The following is a 23263-nucleotide window of genomic DNA, read 5'->3' as shown; positions in this document are numbered from 1 at the left end:
ATATATAACCTCTAGGATTCACATTGTCCTGATAAGGACCTGGAACAATGGCGTCCTTTGTTGTAGCCCTCGTAATTTCAGCATGGATAGGTATGTCTTCATATATCTTCCCCACCGAGAACAAAATCATCTTAAAGATAAAAACAAACAGTGTTACAGTATCGAGAAAACAAACATTAGACTCAGAGATACAGTTAAAAGTTCAAAGATGCCTGTTTAATACTCACAGTCATATGTAACTGTCTTAACATAATCAGTCACGTCATTCTGTGGACTATTGGTGTATGTTTACAGTGGACATTAGAGGGGTTTCTCTCACAACTGCCACATCGTGTACTGACAACCCCTTTCTCAAGTGTTCCCTTCTAACCCCCGAGATGTGTGAACACGACTGCGTGGCCAACGTACTATGTCCCGGCTTCTGCAACACTTGCCGTGAGTTCTGCCAATTAAAACGACTAATGGTTTAGTAAATAATAGTATAGCATCAAGTTAGATAATAAGAAAACAATTAATTGGAACAAAGATGGGGTACATGTACATGTATTACATCAAATTTTAGATAATAAATTGTGTTCAGGGAGGTACATGTATATATATATATATATATATATATTGTATATGACATACGTGCATGGTATAATTCAAAAAGGAAATATCCTCGATATAACAAAATATGACAAATTCGAGAATTTGTTTATACAAGTATTTTTTTTCTAGAGGCAGAAACCCCAGTATAATTTTCAATCATATTAACAATTAGTTCCAAGCTTATTCTAAAATTGTTCCACAGGGAGAAAGTGCTACCATTGTGACGCCGTGGACAGACCGGAAGAATGTCACAACAAGACCGTCTGTCAACTAAATCAGGTATAACACTTTACAGTGTGTCTTTCTCTTCCTTATTAAAAAAACGTGATTGATCTAATCGGTATCTTATAGCGCTACATTAAAAAAAATTATGTTTTTGAATTATTTTTTTTTTATCTAAGATAAGAAAGCTAATCAAACTAATCGTGACTCACCTGATTTTTATGAAAATATTCAAAGTAAGGTTGAAAACTTTTATGGAGACTTTGTTGTTATAGGTGGAGATTTTAATTTAGTTCAAGAAACATCTCTAGATTATTATAACTACAAACTAATAGGAAATCCAAAAGCAAGGAAAATAGTTTTAGAATTAATAGAAAAACTTAACTTAAAAGACCCATGGAGAAGCTTGCACGAAGATAAAAAACAGTATACATGGTTTGGTCCATCCAATAAAAAAAGCAGAATAGATTTTTTTTTGGTCTCTTCACATTTGTTAAATTTTGTACATAAAGCAAAAATAGATATAGGGTATAGGTCAGACCACTCTATTGTACTTATTGATATTGTTTTCTCACATTTTGTCAGAGGGAAGGGATTTTGGAAATTTAATAATTCTCTGTTGAAAGATAAAGAATATGTAGTTGGGGTGAAAAAAGTTATAGTTTCTCTAAAACATCAGTATGCAGAAAAATCAGACTCACTAGAAGCTATAGAACAAATACCTGATGCCCTGTTATCTCTAACTATTGATTACCAGTCCTTCTTTGAGCAGATCTTACTCCATATTAGAGGATATACAATTGAGTACAGCTCGAGAAAAAAAAGAAATAGAGTAAATATGCAAAAAGAAATAGAAGAAAAGATGAATACTATAAGAAATAATGAATATGAAACTAATAATGATGAACTTATTCTTTTGCAAAATGAGTTAGAATTAATCAGAAAAGAACACATGAAAGGTTTAATGGTAAGAGCTCGTGCTAAATGGATTGAAGAGGGCGAAAAGCCTACAAAATATTTCCTTGCTCTTGAAAAACGAAATTATATAAATAAAACAATATCCAAAATTGCCAATGACAGTGGAGTTCTAATCACAAATCAACAAGAAATACTTAATGAAATTAAATACTTCTATCAAACCTTATATAGCAATAAAGATAATGACTTGAATGATGTTGATATAGAAGAAATTATAGATAAAAGCTTGGTAAACATACTTGATAGTAATATGTGTGAAAAACTAGAAGGAAAAATAACCTATTCAGAAGCCTTAGAAGCTCTAAAAAAAATGAAAAACGATAAATCACCAGGTTCAGATGGCTTTACCGCCGAATTTTTTAAATTTTTCTGGAAAGATATATGCCACTTCTGGTTAATGTCAGCTAATGAAGGCTTTGAAAAGGGACTACTATCAACAACTCAGAAACTAGGAATAATATCTATCTTGCCAAAAGAAGATAAATGTAGAGAATATTTAAAAAATTGGAGACCAATATCACTTTTAAATGTATCTTATAAACTAATATCAGCATGTAACGCAAACAGACTAAAACAAGTACTAGACTACATTATAAATGAAAATCAAAAGGGTTTTTTAAAGGGTAGGTTTATCGGAGAAAACACCCGTTTTGTTTATGATATTATTAATGAAACAAAAATAAGGCAAATTCCTGGAATGATATTACTTATTGATTTTGAAAAAGCTTTTGACTCAATATCATGGTCTTTTATGTTCAAAGCACTTAAATTTTTCAATTTTGGTCCAAATATTATTAGATGGGTGAAAACACTTTATACAGATGCAAAGTTATGTGTGATTCAAAATGGAATTTTTTCAGATTTTTTCAATATTGGGCGCGGATGTCGACAAGGAGATCCTATTTCACCATATCTTTTTAATATATGTGTAGAAATCATGGGTATTATGATAAGACAAAATAGACATATCAAAGGAATACACATACAAAGAGATTTCTGTTTGTTTCAATATGCAGATGATACAATTATGTTTTTAGATGGAACTGAAAAAAGTTTAAAATCAGCTTTAGATCTTCTCTTTCAATTTTCAAAATATTCAGGGTTAAAACCAAACTTTGGAAAAACCAAGGCCATTTGGATAGGGTCAAAGTTAGGAAACAAGGATATTTTATGCTCTAGTTTTAAAATACAATGGACAAACGAGGATTTCAATGTATTAGGAATTAAATTCAACTCAAGTCTAAATAATATTACAAAAATAAATTTTGACCATAAACTTTCTTTGATAATCAAGGAAATTAATAACTGGAATAAAAGGCAGTTAACCCCCTTAGGAAAGATAACTGTTATAAAGTCAATATTACTACCTAAACTGACACATCTTTTCATAACGTTGCCTACACCAAGTAAAGAGTGGTTAAAACAACTGGAAAAAACCTTTTTCCAATTCATTTGGAATGGAAAAAATGATAAAATATCAAGAGCACTATTAATTCAGAAGTATACTGATGGGGGGCTCCAAATGGTACATTTAGATTCATACATCAAATCACTGAAACTGTCTTGGTTCAGAAGAATTTTACAATCAAAAGATAATCTACTGAGTACTCTCTATAGCGTAATTACAAGAAGTACAATATCTAAACTTTTGCAATTGGGATCTGATTATCCAAGAAATCTCTCAAATAGTATCAACAACTTATTTTGGAAAGAAACTTTATTATCATATAGTGATTACATTGACATTGTACATAAATCATTGGATGCACAACACATTCCTGTCTGGTTTAATCCTCAAATCAAAATTGATAAAAAATCACTGTTTTTTGAAAGTCTATATAAGAAAGGCTTTATGTATTTGTCTGATTTTTTTAATGATCTTGGAGAGTTTATCCAGCTTGATGAATTTGGTGTTAATCTGCCATTTACCACAGTACTTGGATTAAAAAAAGTCATTTGTCTACATATTAATGACAACTATTATGCACATAAGCAATTTCCTCTCCTACCAGCATCTATAAATATTTTACAAAAAAATAACAAAGAAGTGTATAATGTGTTTATTCAAGATATCCATTTTTGTGCTAAACATGAACATAAATGGGAAACTTTACTTGAGTTAGATGATACATTTAGTTGGAAATCAAAGTATAATGCACTTTTTAATTGTACAAAAGATAGTAAACTTTTATGGTTGGAATATAGGATATTCCATAGAATTCTAGGAACAAACAAATATTTATTTAATTGCAAAATCACATGCAATAACAAATGCAATCTTTGTACAAAAGAACCTGAGTCAATTGAACATTTATTTTTTTATTGTCATAAGAGTAAACAATTATGGGTGCAATTAGAGCATTTTTTGTCTTTTTATTGTCATTTTGATATAAACTTCTCATTAAGTGAAGTAATATTTGGCTATACAAGAGAAAAAAATGATATTGTTAATATTTTGATATTATTAAGAAAACAATATATTTTTTACAAATCAAGAAAAAGTTCTGATCTGCATATTAGTGAATTATTGAAATCAATATTGGCATATTATTTGGTAGAGAAAAAGTTGTTTGCAATAAAAATGAGATGTGATGAATTTATTAATAGGTGGAAAACTATTGAGAATCTTATTGCAAACATTCATGTTTAATTATTTTTAATCATCTCCATATTTTTACTTGCTATAATAGGCATTATACATATATCTATATCAACATGTAAATTTGAAATGCATCATATACTGCAGTAACCCCTTAGTAACCGTGGTAAATGTACATTTAGAATGAGTGTGAGCGTGAAAGTTTGTGTTCTGTCTTTTTGGTGTGTTTGTCTTTATGTAGAACTATTGTATTGAATGGTAATAATAGAAATAAAGTATGAAAAAAAAAAAAAAAAAAAAAAAAAAAAAAAAGATAAGAAAGCTGAAAAATATATTTGTCTTCTTGAATATCACTCATTTGATGCTCACTCGTAAGACTACATAATAAAACATGCCTATCGCATGTGCCGGCTAACAGAAAACAGAAATTTTACATTTAAAGGTATATGTGGCATATTTTTTCATGCAAAAAAAATTTGATTGGTTGATTTATTTAAATATGTTAAATTAAGATATATCTTCACAATAAATTACGCAGTTTATATATATTGGGTTAAAAAGATATAGAAATTAATAAATAATTTTTATAATTATTTTCGCGTCCACAATAAATTCTGCATTTGAATAAACCCCGCCTTAAATCGGCCACGTGATACCACGCTCAGTCTATCACAACAACAATGGTGACGAAGAGAAAGATAGGTATACCCGTAATCCGTAATACCGTTAAGTTTGACAGATTTGGCCAAGAAAGAAAAAATAGACCGACTGACAAGGATAGGAACAAAGGGAAGATTGTCTTCGGAGATCATGTAGATTGATGGAATAGGAATTAAAGCCGAATTAAACTTAAGTTTAATAAGTTTTTATAATGAAGTTGTAGGGGTTTTGCTCGTCAGGTTCGTTCGTGCTTCATGTGTGATTTGAACATATTTTATTGTGTAAGTAACACAAACGGATCGGAAACAAGTTCTTACAACTTACAAGTTCCTCTCCTAATGATAATACATACAATACACACAAATGCTTCATGTGTTCCATGTCTTTACTTTATAAGTTATGAACCACAAGTGGATTTTCGTTTAGAGAAATTTTTAAATAAAGAATAAATAAGAAGAATAGATAAACACTCTCAGTACATGGTGTCCGGTCAAGTCGTACACAGACCAACTCGTATACAGGTCAACTCGTATACAAAATTTCCGCATAAAAACAATAGGACCTAATTGTTAAAACAACAAGCGCGATGTTTCTTGCTTCTCCAAACGGATGACTTCTTAAAGGCAAATTAAGATACTCCTCATTATTTTGTTGACTCTATAGTAACACAAGTCCTACTCTATTGTAGCCAGGTATGGGGTTATTTACTAAAATTGATGAAAATTTTATCATAGAAAGTATACGGGAATTTTTTGTATACGAGTTGACTTTCGGTTTAGCATACCTATTTTATATGCGGAATTTTTTGTATACTAGTTTACTTTTATTTTTTTATGCGGAAATTTTTGTATACGAGTTGACCTGTATACGAGTTGGTCTGTGTACGACTTGACTGTAAATCCAGTACATGCATCCCTCACTCATTTTATCGTGTCGTTGACGCTAAAATCGTGTTTCATCTTTATTACACATAATTTGCAATTTATATCGTTCTACATTAATGAATAACGGAATAATAATGCTTCGGGTATCATCTGATATAAGAATTATCTAATTTAAGACATGAAAAACGTGATTCTTATTTGTAAACAAACTGTTCTTCCATCGTGTTTTCCCGCACTCATGCGCAGTGGCGTTACAAATGGCCGATCACATTAATATTCATCAGACGTGTTGCAAAGTTTAGAGACAAATAACTAAAGAAAGAACATGTTTTACGGGCCTAGAGTTTGTGAAACGTCTAGTTATAAGCATGATGCATATTTTTACTAAAACTCATGTCAAAATTTTTACTCCAAATACGCCACATATAAATTCAAAATGACAGCATGTTTACAAAATATATGTACATTAAATGACTAAATTTTGTATGAAGGTCTGTATTGTGACGCAAACTTTCACCGAGTCGCTGGAAGAAAAGTTCCGGTTAGGATGCGTAGACAAAAGCGTAAGTTTACAACGTATACTATAATGGTAAATTTAATGTATCCAATAAACAATAAATAAATGACATGGCAAATTTAAATTTTGTCAAAATTATCCCAACAGATCTGCATGAATTTATACGGAAGCATTCAATCTAGAAGGTCTATTTCGTTTGACGGCGGATGCTGCGATCACAACTACTGCAACAAGCATGACCCGGATGTCAGCACTGTTGTCCCAATTACTGGTATTAATGAAGCTTCCCCTCCCAACATCCAAGTTTCCACATAAAATATGTAAAATATGGGGAAAAAAACCACTTTGCGAGATGAAACTTTTGCCTTTTTGGTAGATTAATGATAGTAACTCTTAAAAAAAACATGTAAAAATTTGAGGGAAAAAACAAAAAAAAAAAGCCTTAAAAACATCATCCAAGTCTTAATCATGTGTAATAAAGAAAGATTTCGGTCTTTTTTTACATTATTTTTTCTAATAAATTGTTTCAGAGAAAGTGACCACGCCCGTGGCCTCACCATTGGATCTCTGTCGTGATATTGATGCTAACTTCTGTGCTTTTGGGGGAACCAAAGAATGTTACATATCTTGCTTTGCCAACATGTGTCCCGTAACTTGCAAGAAATGCGGTTAGAACTTATAATTCTGCTTAAAACTTAAAATCCTAACGACAGTGTGGGATTTTAATCACCAAATCGTGAATGTAGACAAAAGCATAATACATATATACGCTTGAATGTAAGCAGTTTGTGGTAGAAATTTTAATGTTTGATAATGTTTTGTTGCAGTTCCACAAGGCACGCGTAAGTACACAATGCATTCTGTTTGGAAATTAATACATGTATTTCATTTTTCTTTAAAAAATCATTTCCGCAAAAAACAAAGTTTTGGGTTTATATTGGAACCATTAATCTTAGAGATTATCACATTTCACGCACACTGAACAAATAGAGACATTATCTTTCTTTAGACAAGATATTGAAATGAATCATACTTTTGTATGTTTAATTATTTCCTTTGTAAAGCGATGTTAAAGGAATATATTTCTCTGAGCTGAGTGATTGTAACCGTGGTTTACAAATGTAAAAGTACTAGTAATTTGCATTACTTGTTTTGGTAAAATATTACAATGAGTTTGAAATTCCCGTCAAGCTGTTCATTTCTGTTTCCATCTGTACATAGTGCAGTGCCTCAGTTGCCCGGAAGTGAGCAGCGCGCAAGAATGTAACAACACCAAAGTGTGCAAACAGTCCGAGGTAAGATATATATATATATATATATATATATATATATATATATATATATATATATATATATATATATATATATATATATAGTTAGTTAGTTAGTTAGTTAGTTCATTATCTACTACATATGTACACTTCCCGCATGCTCACTCGGACGTGGCATTTGATATTTTTGCCTCATACATAGATGTGTCCATTGTAAGTAGAAATAGTCCTTCACAAAGAGAAAACATATGTACTATAGATATCTCTCTTACATGTAAGGGTCATTCAAAATGTTTTGTCATCTACAATTTTCCAGTAAAAATTAACTATATATTATCATAACTGTTGTAATTGTAGCTGTTCAATGAATTCCTTATCTCTTATATAACCTTTCTGTTTTGAGTTTTTGAAGTTTAATGATGATAGTCTTTTACCTTACTATGCATGCTCTACTGTTTTCTAGTGAAAATGGATTACAAACCGAAAGAAATAAGAACCAATGTAACAACCAATACACCTTTATTTTTTAGTTACATGAATATATATACAGTGCCTCTATATCTTTATGTTAGGTCTTACATAAACCAATGCTGTTGAGGTTTATTTTTAGGTTTGTATTGCAACGGAGACCCAAAATTCTGAATTCCAGAGGAAGGCCAAATTGGACTGCGTCAGTAGAGCGGTGAGCACATTTAAATCCTAGCGTTAGTTCATACCCTGCGGTATTTAAGTTATCCGATCCATAACAGCCCCAGATTCAATGAAAATAAGGTCCTAATATGGATCGGATTCCCCTTAAATGAAACGTGATGGAATCGGAATGATGTTCTACAAATATATTGGAAATTCGAGACAATTGCATTATTTAAAACATTTTAGATTTGTGATCATTTAAATCTGACGGTTGTGGAAACTCCTGGCACTTCCTCCACTGGGCATGTCGATGGTTACTGCTGCAACACCTCCAATTGTAACTCACAACCTCTACCGGAGCCAGGTACATAAAGGCCTTACAATATTACCACTTTTGAACAGTCATTGACTCTCCCTCACCTATTTCATTCTGCAGTGTGCGAAAAGAGACATTGAGGAAGGACAGATATGCGTGATGTGCTATTTCTTCATGTATATCTAGGCAATCAAAACCGGCTGTGATAAATACTGCAGTATTGAAATTCTATGTGATCAAATACTTATAAATTATGAAAGCCGGATTAGCTTATTTTTATATTTTTAAAATAAACCTCGTTGTGATGAGATGAATATCATGTTAAAAAGATTTACTTAATATTTGTCAAAATACTAAATGCTTTCATTTTAAACTCACCTTTTGCTATGATATTTCCAATACTATGAGTTTTTGTGCAATGCAACTAAAATACAATGCTTAATGATTAAGTATATGATATGCTTTGCTGTGAGATTTGATAAAATTCCTAAACATAATAAATATTTTATAATTTCGTTAAAAAGAATTACTTGTTCGTTAAAACGACATAATTATTTATTTTTTACTTTCTCACAAATAAACTTATACCGTAAATCCAGTTTTCAGATACATGTACAACCATTTATTGATAATTTTACGAAAGAAGATTTGTATCAAAGCACTTAAAAAAACATTTTTTGGGATACCTGGTTTTTTTTTTATTCGTTTCGGTTCGCAATTTTAGCTGTTTGTAAGAGTAACAACTTTGAAGAAGAAATGTGTTATAAATTTCCGGCTAAATGTCAGAAATTTCTTTTAATGATGAGAAATGTGATTTTATTTTTTGGTGTCGTACAATCTTATTAAAATTAGATGTTAAATCCGTAGCGAGTAAGCGAGCGGATCAAACATCTTATTTTAATTAGATTGGATGTCGTAACGACCATATCTATGACAGTGATAAGATATGTAACACTTCGATTATTAAATACCATTATCAAAACTGAAAAAAAATAATTTAGCTAAAAAGCCATTTTTCGTTTCAGAAACAACAACTTTGCCAACAACAACATTAAATCCAGAAGCAAATCCAGGCAATAAACTCTCTCTCTCTCTCTCTCTCTCTTTCTCTCTCTCTCTCTCTTTCTTTCTCTCTCTCTCTCTCTCTCTCTCTCTCTCTCTCTCTCTCTCTCTCTCTCTCTCTCTCTCTCTCTCTCTCTCTCTCTCTCTCTCTCTCTCTCTCTCTCTCTCTCTCTCTCTCTCTCTCTCTCTCTCTCTCTCTCTCTCTCTCTCTCTCAAGTCTATAATTTTCACTATTCTTGTTTGCATTTTGCAGGCTGTCCAATGTCTTTTCAGCGATGTCCTCATAATTTCCACAAGCTTCATAACTCGTGCTATCTGTTCACCAACGATAGATACACCTTTGATGCTGCCTCTGTATGTACTCTATATATACTACGAAAAAAGGCGAAATGTATTGAGAAAGCTTAATGCTATATAAAGCCCCCCCCCCCCCCCCCCCAAAAAAAGAAGAATATAAATAGTTGAAAAAAAAATCCAAAACAATTAATAGAAAAATGTTTTTTTATGAATGTCAGCTTGCCTATTGATGTCAAGTCTTTACTAATCACTGAAAGATTGGAGACATATTTCCCGGTTAGACGTTAATTATTCAGTCAGCATTCGAACATGGTGGATGCAATACACATGCATGGAATATAGCGTAACGTGCTTATCCATTTTGTGACCCATAATTTTGAGGGGTATATTTTTCATAATCAAACTCATTATCCTTGCGAAAAAAAAATTGATTACATTCAAACATTTCCCGTTTGTTCATCTGACTAACGCCGCTTTAAACAATGTTGATTGGATAGAAAGATTGGGAAGGGGGGGCTGCGACTTTTTAGTAAGTTTATTTATTCTTTAATCCAGATGGCTTGTCAAATCATATCTTTAAAGTACATAGCATAACACATGAGTTACATGACTTAATTATTGACCCCTATTTAATCATCTGAGCAAAGAAAGACAGAGTGTCCAGAGTGTTTTTGAAGAGATCGTAAATTTGAATGTAATTGACGATGATTTTTATTAGAATCGAGATTATTAAAACAAAATGTATGTTCTTATTGTAAACTGTGTCTGCAACAGATAAAAAATTCACTGTTTTCAACCGCATAACCACCTGTGTTATAATGCATTTCTTCTGTGTCAATATACATATAAAATAGAATTTTGACAGTTGTTATGTAGATAATAGTACTACATTTAGTTACTTCATAATTTAGTGTTTTATCAGGCATTTGCAATTTGATTTTAAGATTTTAACAATACGTAAAAATACCACAAGTTACTATTTTATGCTCAGTGTTTAAAATTACTTGTATAGTAAGTATTACATGTACATGTAACCTTGTTATTGTTGTGTCATTCACGTGGTATATCCATCACTGCAGAACTACTGCCACCATTTGTGTGCTAGACCGGTCATCATCAGTACTACCGAGGAAGGACAGGCATTGACTCAACACATCCTCCAAGGTAAGTCACGTGACGGCTGAAAACTTTAATTTATGGTATAAATATTTGTTCCGTACTTATAAATACTTCAGCGACTAAAGTGTACGTTTAAATCTTTGATGTTCGCAGCATCTTGCAAACACACTTATGTTTAAAAAATTGTTCTCATTTTTCTCGTGCCTTTTCAAATCTTATAAAAGTTTGCGCCTTGTATTTCAAAGTCTTTTGAAAAGCGGCTATTCATGAGCACCAAATACCAATCAGACATTACCATTTATTTTGTTGATGAGATAATGCTTTCAAAATAATTTTGAACTTACCCTCCTCCAACCTCATTCTTGTTTAAAAGTCTTAACTTAAACTATGATAGTATTTATTTTAAGTCTTGCGCCTGTGCTAAATTTTGACTTTCTATTACAGATCATAACTTAGTAGGGCCATTTTGGACTGACGGAATAAGGACACACGAACACAGTCACACTCATTGGTTTTGGATGTCTTCGAATCATGACGTCATGAGCTCGCTCTTCGTTGATCCGAATTCAGTCCACCATGGAGAGTGTCTCATCTTCGGTAGAGAAACATCCTCTCAATTAGCACATGGGGGACATTTCTATGCAGATGGCCGATCGTGCTATGAAAGTTATAAAACAATATGTGAAGTTATTCTCAATTAAAATTCACATTCAGTGATTGCTATCAATTTGATTCAAGACTCATATGCGTGTATTCGGAGTGATTAAAATAAATCAGCCAAATACATCAATATTATATACACGTTTCTGTTTGTCCGTATTAAATCTGGTCATAATTTTGAGAAGGAAAATGAGATAAAAAGATGTAAAAACTATAACGTCGCTGTGTGTAATTCAACAATCATTTAACAGGTTTGTTTGAAAGTTGCCACAATGTGTAGTACGTGCTACTTCGTCGAATTGCGAGAGGTGTCTGAAATATGCGATAATCGAACATCAGACTTGTAGGTATAGTTTAGTCTTTGGTTATCCAAATATTCATATTTTGCAAATACATTTTATAGGCGTCGGGACCGGGGGAGGGGATAGGGGGCGTAGCCCTCCAACCACTTTTTTTTAAATTAGGATTTTCACGATTTGGGGAATTAGGTTTTTTTGGTTTTTTTTTTTTGCTTGTCAAGATTTCTGAGGATTAGTCTATCTCACCCTTTCAATTTGCTTCCCACGCCACTGCATTTGCGTAGTTAAAATTGGAGTGAGGAAGAGGAAATGGCAGTCGGCGCTCATTGTTTACTAGCTGCAATAATGTAGCCCTCTCCCGATTTTTTTTTTTGGGGGGGGGGGGGGGGGGAGAGGGCTACAACTCCATATAGGATCTCCGTAATGGTGCAAGTGCGGGAGTCATTCACTCCCGCAACGATTTCGTCTCAAATCGTATATAAATGACAATAACATGTGCATTTCTTACGTGAACTCAAACGTTGTAGATGTCTATGGCATAAATTAATCCAAAAATATCAAGTATAGTCCATACATCGGTTATTTTCGTGTATGTCAACAACGAAAGTTGAATTTGTCCGCCATGTTTACTGACATTGACCGGTTTTGTTTTGGGACAGCCAATGAAAATTGGCGGATCTTGAACTAAATATAGGAATTCCCCTATTCTAAACATAATTAACGCGGTGAATATGAATTTTCCATTATATACCATTCCCTTAAATGATGTTTTAGTGATATAACGAGGTTAGATCGATTATTTACTCTGACATTCACGTTTTCAAGCCCATCAAAACTCCAAGCGTAAATCCCATAAAATCCCGCGAGAACTGTCATGGCTGCTGAAAAAGACGACTGGTAAACATGCTGATGTATTTTATTTGGTTTTGATTTATATACGGTTAGTTTGTTCAACCTGAATTAAAAAATCATTTTATTTAAAGGAATTGGAATATAAAATCGATCTTTTCAGACCGAAGTCAGCCGCATTAAAAAATTAATTTTGCACCATTACGGAGATCCTGTGGAATTGTAGCATTCTCCAGTAAACCACAAGGGCTTGTTTAGAGAAAGAGGAAAAAGGATTTTAGAGGAAAATCAGAGAGGGCTACATTATTATAATTGCAGCTAATTGTTTACCGCTGGGAGATTTAAAGTCAGTAGTTAAGAGTGGGATATCGGTTCTGTGTTACTTTGCGACAACTGATGGCCACATCACAATTGTTGTTAATGTATCCATTTAACATTTTCTTGTCACTCAACCTGAGTATGCAAGTGTTATATGATGTACTAGTTCTACATAAATTGTTTAAATAAATAAATCTCTGAAGTATAAAGCCAAACATTTATGTGCTTTTTCACAATTAATATTTAGCATTATTGCTATTACTTTATTTATAAATATTTGCCGACATAGCACACCAGCTAAAGAAAACCAAAAAGCGTCAATTATTGATGCAGAAACTTCCACTGTTCTTAAAATAGACACACACAGAGCAAAACTTTAACAAAATATATTTTTGATTTAATCCAAGAGAGAAGGGGGTGTCTTTCTTTCATGTTATGAATGAAAGATTAGATCTATACATTTCGGGCGTAGACACGGTGCACCTGCAATTCAATGTAAACAAACTACAGTACTTTCAATGATAACTGTTGTGCACGAATATACATCAAGAAGTGAAGAAGTAATTTATTAATTTTAAGTATCAACCGAAAGCATGAGTTTATGTTGTGAAGTCGTCAGTCTTATTCTACAAAGCATGTACTTATCGATATAGCACGACTTTCAGTACTCTCAGCACTTTGATATTCACATACCGGAACGTCAACGAGTTGGGTTTATAATTTACACAGATTTGCGTTTCGCGCCATCTTCAAGAAAAGAGTCAATAGAACGCAAAATATTATCAATTAACTTATAATACGAGTATATATTTTTAGACATCAAAGAAATGTGGAATCAAGGAGGTATGAAACTCAATTTATATAAAACATTACTTGCTTACAGAGACGATTTGCTGACATTTTTAGATTTGTTTACAAAACCCGAAGTGCCTCGGTTCATACATTATTATTTACATTTTCAATCATGTTTAGTTAATATCGAATATTTTAATATGTGAATGGTTGATAATAATGATTTTCTTATCTTCTTGGTTTAAATATGACTTAGGGTGGTATGAGACACCTCTATAACATGATGTACTTTCTAACGAAATAAAAATAATAAAAATCAAGTATACTTCTATAAATGATTCTTTCACAAAATTGTAAATGTTACCTACTGTAACAGCTGCAATGGGTTGGAGCGTATACTACGAATCTGATAGTTATGAGGTAGAATCCCGTATGGGCTTTTACAATTTTTACCTTTCCAAAAATTTAAACTTTTTTATTGGTCAAATACTGTAAAATTTGAAAATTCTAAACTGGTATAAGTATTTTGGTTATAATATACTTTGATTCACATTGATATTGACAGGTGTCCCATACCACATTAGGTCCTCAGGTGTTGTGGGGATGAAAGAACCCCCATACCTATTTTATCAATTTATGTTCTTGGCTCTTGGCAAACACGATTTTTGAATGACATTGAATATCATAATGTTACTGTTCCTTCCAAGGTTATCAGGACCAGGGTCAGGGTGGGTTTTCATCACCAGGAGGATTTGGAACACCACAGGGAACTCAGGGAGACAGAAAGGTTAAAATCCATATTGTGTTGTTGCCATTGAGATTCTTTTTAGTTTCGCTTGGAAATGAAATGTAGGAACATTAATGTACATTCTTCAATCCACGGTCATTAAAATCGTACTTTTAGCAATGTTTCATTTTTTCATTGTATTTTTGTTCAGTTGTATTGAAAAAGCATTCTATTTATGTGATTAAAAAAAAATTATATGTAACTTACTATAAGGATTTAATTAAGGAGGTCTGTTGAAATTGTATGCATTTCAATAGCAATTTAAACCTCAAATGCAAACTTAATAAAAATTAAGAAGTGTGTGAAAGGATTATATTAAATTGAAACGTGTCATCTTTACAGAGTCGAAACCGAGCACAAAATGTTCTTCCTTGCACAACTGCTGAGATACTTAGTGCTACTCAAAATGACGACAAGTTTTACTCAGGAGAAATTGAATTGTCACAGGTATAAAGATAATTAGTAAAATAAATTTATCCTAACACCCTTTGAAGCTGAAAAATGAATTGCATAGTGCCTACTTAATGAAGTTATTGGATATTATGTAAGAATGATTTTTCTTCCTTGTTGCAGATAACAATTGTTGGACTCATCATTGCTGTAAAGGAATCCCCAACAAGGATAGACTATGAAGTAGACGATATGACAGGACCACCTCTAGAAGTAAAACAATTTGTTGACAATGATGTAAGCAATTGATATTTATTATTTTTCATCATTTAAGTAACATAGCTCTACTTTGATACATGTATTGTGTATATTGTTGTAATAAGATGGTATTCTAAAATTGATAATACTCATGTAACATGCATAAGAATTAGATACATTAAAGCATGGTCAGGTTTATTTCCTATTGCATAAGTAATTTATCATAGTTTATATATATAATGTTAACTTGGGGTAGAGAACTAGGCAGCAATATTGGTGGAAAAAAATATGTGAATTTTCAATTTCATAAAATGAGTGTCATTTTGGGGTTGCGAAGAAAGCCCTTGTCAGAGCAAATAGATTGGTGGACTGAACAACCCCACCCCTCGTCTAGGGTGGAACAGCACAACAAATACACATGTTAATGTCTTTTAGAACCAGTTGCTAGAATGGCATATTATGGCATATTATAAAAAAAAAATTGAAATTTTGAATCATTTTAGCCATTGTGAAAGTCTTAAAGATAAAAATACTAGTTAACACATGAATTTACTGGGAATCATTTTTGTTTACGCCATCTACATTTGACTTCAGGAGAGTGTACCAGAACCAGAGAGAATAGCAGCATTGAGAGAGAATACCTATGTCAGAGTGTACGGGACAGTGCGGTCATTTGGAGGGAAGAGGAACGTGACTGCATTTAAGATGGTGCCAGTCATGGATATGAATGAAGTTACTTACCACATGCTGGAAGTCACTCACAGCCATTTAGCTCTATCCAAACATGCAGCCAGTGTATGTCTTTTTTGTTTTCTTCATTTTTGGGGGGGGGGGGGGGCTAATCAAGTTAAATTCTCTATTCTGACAACTGCCAATTTTATTACATATGTACTAAAATTGTTCTTTAAAAATTATGACTGAACTCTAAGTTTTTCTCAAACTACTTGCATTCTTAGCTTACCTTTACTACTGTAAATGCAATATTGACCAAGTGTAAGTTTTTATTCAAATGTTGAGTATAAAATTCTACTGTCCTATACAGCTAAACTTAATATGTAAAGTTGTTTCAAAATTATTGGAAATTTAATGGGTTTTTTTTCAAGAAATACAACTTGCATTTAAACTCAGTTCAAATTTACTTAAATTTTTGTATGGAATAACATTAGAATCATTAATGTAACCCCTTATTACTGACACTTTAAGACTTCTGAATTATTTTTCAAAACTACTATTACTAAAACCGATTTGGTTTGACTTTACCGATCGCGTCGCGTTCAACTCTTTCAGCTACGTCATACATAAACAATACCCGCACCTTAACCACAATTTTTTTATTGGTGGATTCAGCTTACCGCTGATTGGCTGCTGGTTAACTAAGACTAAATTATGCACGGACAGAACAACAACATATCTGAGAATGAAAAATTCACATGGGTACTCGTGACTGTCGAAATTGGGCTATTTTTCGAAAGTGTACTCTTGTAATAAAACAATACATACGGTACATAACATATATAGCTGTAGCTCTATGTATAAATTTTGGGTTAGAAAATATAAAGCTACAGTGCATACAATACTTACATGTACAAAAAAACTTCACAGCAATTTGCCGCATATAAAAATAACGCTATTTTTGAAAAAAATAATAATTCTTCAATTAGTTTACTACTGTTAATAATTGTATTTTACTTGCCCCAAACTTTCTCCTATTAAACAACCTTCTTCCGTACTCGGAAGGCGGATCAAGAACTGTATTTTTTATGTATGTAAACAAACCATTGTTCATGTATGGAGCTGGTGATCGGCGGTTCAGAGACAGGTAAAATAAAGAAATCTGCAGTAAATGGTTTGTGGATATTTTGGTATATATATATTACACCGAAAGTGATAGGGCAACAGAAGAGAAACGAATCGGACACTTGTCTAATGAAGACGCATATGTACAAACCCCCTTGCACTCTCCACTTCCGTCTCGTTCTTTCACACCATCGTTCAATTCTTTTATTGACTGTCGATTGCCGATCGAAAGGTGCAGAAATCGAGGAATTCATATCTATCACTTAGACTGGCAAGTTAGTAGGTAATACACGTGCATATTACACATTTACGGTATTTACATGAATTGAACGCTTAGCACATGCAACTTCTAAATATTATATTTTTTATAACGCCGTACTCTGGACCGTAACTTGAGTTGAGGCTATGGTTTAACGCCCGTTTACAGAGAGAGAAAGAGAGAGAGAGAGAGAGAGTTTTGCACAGAATTTAAACATAGGGGATAGTCGATTTTGAATGAATAATATTGGGGGGAAATGAACTGTTCTGAGAAATCCTTCAGCTCTGGCATTGCATAAGCATGTACTGATAACTCCGCCTAACTCAACCAATCATAGTTTTCACAACGGCGGCGTGTATAATTTATGCATGACGTAGCTGACAGAAATGATCGTGACGCTATAGGAAAAGTCAAACCAAATCGGTTTTGATAATAAGTCTGATTACATGTTCTAGGAAAAGGACATTCTTTCCAATCAACTAGTTAATGCCTATTACCCATACTGAAGATTAAATAGATTAGATATGATGTTCCACTTTTAAGGCATGCATGTACACGTACGATTGCTTGTTATATGAAATGTACAATAAATGACATTGTTTCACATTGTACCAGAATTAATGAACAGATCATTGTAGCCAAGTTTTGTAAAACTCTATGAATATAATGCATATTTTATTATCCACATGTATTTTTAGCTCACCTGAGCCAAAGGCTCAAGTGAACTTTTCTGATCACAATTTGTCCGTTGTCTGTCGTTGTCGTCGTTGTCGTTGTCGTTGTTAACTTTTCACATTTTCATCTTCTTCTCAAGAACCACTGGGCAGATTTCAACCAAATTTGGCACGAAGCACCACTAGGTGAAGGGGATTCAAGTTTTTTCAAATGAAGGGCCACGCCCTCTTTAAAGGGGAGATAATTGAGAATTATTGAAAATTTGTTGGTATTTTTCAAAAATCTTCTTCTCAAAAACTATTTGGCCTGAAAAGCTAAAACTTGTGTGGAAGCATCATCAGGTAGTGTAGATTCAAGTTTGTTCAAATTATGGTCCCCGGAGGAAGGGAGGGGCCACAAGAAGGGGATCAAGTTTTACGTAGGAATATATAGAGAAAATCTTTAAAAATCTTCTTCTCAAAAACTATTTGGCCAGAAAGCTCAAATTAAAATGGGAGCATTCACAGGGAGTGTAGATTCAAATCTGTCCAAATCATGGTCCCCGGGGGTAGGGGGGGGGGCCACAATTGGGGGATCAAGTTTTACAAAGGATTATATAGAGAAAATCTTTAAAAATCTTCTTCTCGAAAACTATTAAGCCAGAAAAGCTCAATTTCAATCGAATCATCTTCAGGTAGTGTAGATTCAAGTTTGTTCAAATCATAGTGTAGGATGTTTTACGTTTTACATAGGAATATATAGAGAAAATCTTTAAAAATCTTCTTCTCAAAAACTACTAGGCCAGGAAAGCTCAAATTTGAGTGGAATCATCCTCAGATAGTGTAGATTCAAGTTTGTTCAAATCATGGTCCCTCGGGGTAGGGTGGGGCCACAAAAGGGGGATGAATTTTTACAAAGGAATATATAGAGAAAATCTTTAAAAATCTTCTTCTAAAAAACTATTAGGCCAGAAAAGCTCAAATTATAATGGAATCATCTTCAGGTAGTGTAGATTCAAGCTTGTTCAAATCATGGTCCCCGGGGGTAGGGTGGGGCCAAAATTGGGGGATCAAATTTTACATAGGAATATATAGAGAAAATCTATAAAAATCTTCTTCTCAAAAACAATTAGGCCAGAAAAGATCAAATTAAAATGGAAGCATCCTCAGATAGTGTAGATTCAAGTTTGTTCAAATTATAGTCCCTGGGGGTAGGGTGGGGCCACAATGGGGGGATCAAGTTTAACATAGGAATATATATTAAAAATCTTCTTCTCAAAAGCTATTAGGCCAGGAAAGCTCAAATTTAAATGAAAGCATCCTCAGATAGTGTAGATTTAAGTTTGTTCAAATTATGGTCCCTGGGGTAGGGTGGGGCCACAATGGGGGATCAAGTTTTACATTGGAATATATATAGAAAATCTTTAAAAATCTTCTTCTCAAAAACTATTGACCAAGAAAGCTCAAATTGGCGGGTAACCATCCTCAGATAATGTAGATTCAAGTTTGTTCAAATCATGGTCCCTGGGGGTAGGGTGGGGCCCCAATGGGGGATACATTTTTATACATAGAAGATAAATCTCTAAAAAATCTTCTTCTCAAAACTATTAGGCCAGGAAAGCCCAAATCTGAGTGAGAGCATTTCCAAATCGTATAGATTCAAGTTTGTTAAAATAATAGTCCAGTGCTATGGTGAGGCCACAGTGGGGTATGAATTTTTACATAGGAATATATAGAGAAAATCTTTAAAAATCTTCTTTTTAAAGACCATTTGGCCAGAAAAGCTTTAGCTTGTGTAGAGGCATCCTCGGGGAGTGTAAATTCAAAATCACAGTCCCTAGTGGTAGGGTGGGGCCGTGATGGCGGTTTGAATTTTTACATAGAAATATATAGAGAAAATCTTTAAAAATCTTCTTTTTAAAGACCATTTGGCCAGAAAAGCTTTAGCTTGTGTAGAGGCATCCTCGGGGAGTGTAAATTCAAAATCACAGTCCCTAGTGGTAGGGTGGGGCCGTGATGGCGGTTTGAATTTTTACATAGGAATATATAGAGAAAATCTTTAAAAATATTCTGGGATAGTTTTCGGTCCAAAACTCAGTACTTAGTGTGAAAGCACAGGTTATGCAGATATAAGTTTGATGAAACCATGATACCCTAGAGATAAGTGGGGCCTCAAAATGGGGGGGGGGTGTATAAAGGAATAGAGAAAAATCTTCTTACAGGTACAACAACAAAAGGGGCTTGGTATTTACCAAAAGAAAGAGGTGGATAAAAATTGGCAGATTTTCAATTTTTTTTTTTATCAAGATCTAATGTACTTAGTTGTCAAGATAGTTTGATACTGTAATGCTAATTTGATCAGAATTAAGGCAATTGTTGCTCAGGTGAGCGATGTGGCCCCTGGGCCTCTTGTTTTTAATGAAATATTTCCATGAAGTTTAATAATATTTGTTTATGGTTGTACATAGGGCATGTCCTCTGGAGCTCCCATGAATAGTTCCACGATGGGTGACAACATTTATAATAACCAGGACAGTGGGATGATTAGTGGACTCAACCAGGTCCAAAACCAGGTCAGTGCACAACTCAACGTTCAGTACATTGAACCCCTCAATTCTAGGTAATGTGTAAATTATTGTAAGTGTTAATGTTAGGGAAAAGTTCAAGATGTGATTGGTTTATGTTTAAGGTCCACTCAATCATCCAAAGCAATGTAACGGAGGAAGGTGCTAGCATTGAAAATGTCTGTAAGCAGTTACGAGGAGTCCCAGAGAGATCAGTCAGGTTAGTAAGGCTCATTTATCAAGAAATTGCTGTATAACGAGGATATGTGAAGCCATTTCTTCTTCATTTTGAGTTAGAATAACACAAAGTAGGGAATGCATGAAATGGTTTGTAACATTTTATTTTTACCAACTACCCCACTTTTAATATGAAAGTATTATAAAACAGCCTATACATGACAAGTTAGGTTTGTTTATATAAAAAGGTAAAACAAAATATCACATGTTTTTTTTACATAGATTACAGGAAATTAATTCATTTTCAGTTCCTTTCTGTATTAAATAGTCACGTGTGATAAAATTTTCTTCTATCTAAAATGCAATGTCATAGTCTGAAATTTGGCACCCCTTGTATAATTTAAAAAAAGAGAGAAAGAAGGAAAAGCAAAGAGCAAAGGGATTCAGCAATTCACATGATAGTGTATAATGAAAGTTTTTTTCAGTAATCTGAGGACTGCTGAAAAGTCCTTTGTGGCAATGTTGTTTTGTGGTGACATTTGTTTTATCATATTTCAGAGAGGCAATAGAGTTCTTGAGCAGTGAGGGGCATATTTACTCCACAATAGACGAGGATCATTACAAGGCGACCGACAGTTGAGGCCCAATGTTATACAATGTAACAGACTGAAGACATTTACTTTGAGGATTATAAAAACCTAGGTTTAGTCCTATTTCTCAAGAACTATGTGCGATATAACCTCAAATCACGAAAAGTTTATTCTGACAGGAATAGCATTTTGAACACATACTAGTACCGGTACATGTGCTAAGAAAAGTAATACATGTCTTGTTTAGTGTGTGCATGTATTTAATATTATTTTTGTTTTTTTATAACTCTGGTAGTGGAAGTTCTTGTTGAGAGATAAAACCATTGTTTTCATTTAGAAAAAAAAGAAAATAAAACTAAATTTTGACAATGCACATCTTATTGCTTTTTCTGTGTTGCTTGTTCATATTTTTTCTTAGGTATGGGGGTTGTTAAAATGAAACAGTTGGAATAAGAAACTGCTGCTACTAATCTGTGTCATCTTTCATGGGCTACAATTGTCATGTAGTGACCTTACATATTATTAAAAAGGGGAACAGAAAATTGAGTAACAACATTTTTTGGCAAATGATCTTGTTTTGATAACTTGGAGAACTTTCTACTTTCAGCAGAAATGAATTAGATTTTTTTATTACTTGAAAGGATTTGTTTCCATTTGTATATTCACCACCGTACCGTATACACATGTATTGTGGAGTTTTTGAAGAGAAGAAAGTCGTAATAAAAATAACTATAATGCATTATAAAGTGTGGTACAAAAAGTAGTCATGCTTTTAAAAGCCATTGGTCTTTAAGATTTTTAAAATGAAAAATATACATGTATTGTAAAGAAATTTTAAGATTTAAATACCACATGCACATGTTCTTATCAAAGTAAATTTTGTTTGAATCTTGATAAAAGTATTTTAACAGTCGTTATTGATACAAAGCCTCTTAATGATATGAATATCATTAAGAGTTGCAATTGCAATGCCTACTGGTATATAATGCATTAAATTATTGCAGTAACATATGATTTCGCCAACTGTTGATTAGCTGCAGGTCTGTAGCTTCCGGTCTGAAAAAGTTCGGATGGACGACCTGGGAGATACAGTGCCTCACAGTAAAAATAAAAATGGAATGTACGGTGCACAAAAATTGTGCTAGTTTTGAACTAATTAACCTTATTTACGAACATATAACATTTAGATATCATCACTTTACTTGCCTCTGATATTCTTATAAACACCATCTCCAGCCCTGTAAAGCGAAGTGCAGTTTGTTTACATGTAATAATGACATTAACATACTTCAATTTCTGAGGTTAGTAGCGTGTTTAAGAAAATGTGTAAGGCAAGTAAAGTACCAATATCAGTAGTAAATTGAATGAAAAATTTGATGGGACAATTTTTTTCCTCCACAAAATGATTTCGGAAATAAGGTTAATCAGTCCAAAACTAGCACAATTTTTTGTGCGCCGTAAATTTCAGTTTTTAGCTCATTGAGACGAGGTCGGGGGAGCTTATGCTATACCGTCGGTGTCCGGACCTGGTTTAAGTTTTTGTTGCAGGTCCTGTATCCAAGTTATCACTTGTCCTATCTTCACCAAACTTGCATAGATGATGCATCTGAACCTACTTATTGACTTAAAAGACTTGGATGATTATATTTTACTTATTACTGGTCCTAACTTTACCAAACTTGCATGGATGGTGGGTCTTATGATACTGATGCACCTGACAG

At 33.2% G+C, this 23263-nt stretch overlaps 2 protein-coding genes across 2 annotated transcripts; both read left to right on the top strand.

Annotated features, from left to right (window-relative positions):
- Positions 1 to 2: 2 nt before the first annotated feature.
- On the top strand, positions 3 to 11944 carry LOC128167667 (uncharacterized). The gene is made up of 14 exons (XM_052833511.1): positions 3 to 90; positions 295 to 435; positions 794 to 870; positions 6426 to 6497; positions 6599 to 6722; positions 6982 to 7119; positions 7279 to 7293; positions 7673 to 7746; positions 8333 to 8404; positions 8602 to 8719; positions 9697 to 9744; positions 9987 to 10087; positions 11110 to 11194; positions 11594 to 11944. Exons 1-14 carry the CDS (start codon positions 48 to 50, stop codon positions 11848 to 11850), a joined length of 1365 nt encoding a protein of 454 aa, XP_052689471.1. The 5' UTR covers positions 3 to 47; the 3' UTR covers positions 11851 to 11944.
- A 2031-nt stretch (positions 11945 to 13975) lies between these two features.
- Positions 13976 to 21915, top strand: LOC128168076 (replication protein A 32 kDa subunit-A-like). The gene is made up of 8 exons (XM_052834170.1): positions 13976 to 14118; positions 14775 to 14854; positions 15197 to 15301; positions 15428 to 15541; positions 16097 to 16297; positions 20680 to 20784; positions 20901 to 20995; positions 21511 to 21915. The coding sequence occupies exons 1-8, from the start codon at positions 14103 to 14105 to the stop codon at positions 21590 to 21592; spliced, it is 798 nt and encodes a 265-aa protein (XP_052690130.1). The 5' UTR covers positions 13976 to 14102; the 3' UTR covers positions 21593 to 21915.
- The last annotated feature ends 1348 nt before the right edge of the window (positions 21916 to 23263 follow it).

Source organism: Crassostrea angulata, chromosome 10, assembly GCF_025612915.1.
Source record: "Crassostrea angulata isolate pt1a10 chromosome 10, ASM2561291v2, whole genome shotgun sequence".
Taxonomy (NCBI): Eukaryota; Metazoa; Mollusca; class Bivalvia; order Ostreida; family Ostreidae; genus Magallana; species Magallana angulata.
Note: the sequence above shows the minus strand (reverse complement) of the source record. Positions and strands in the feature narration are given on the sequence as shown.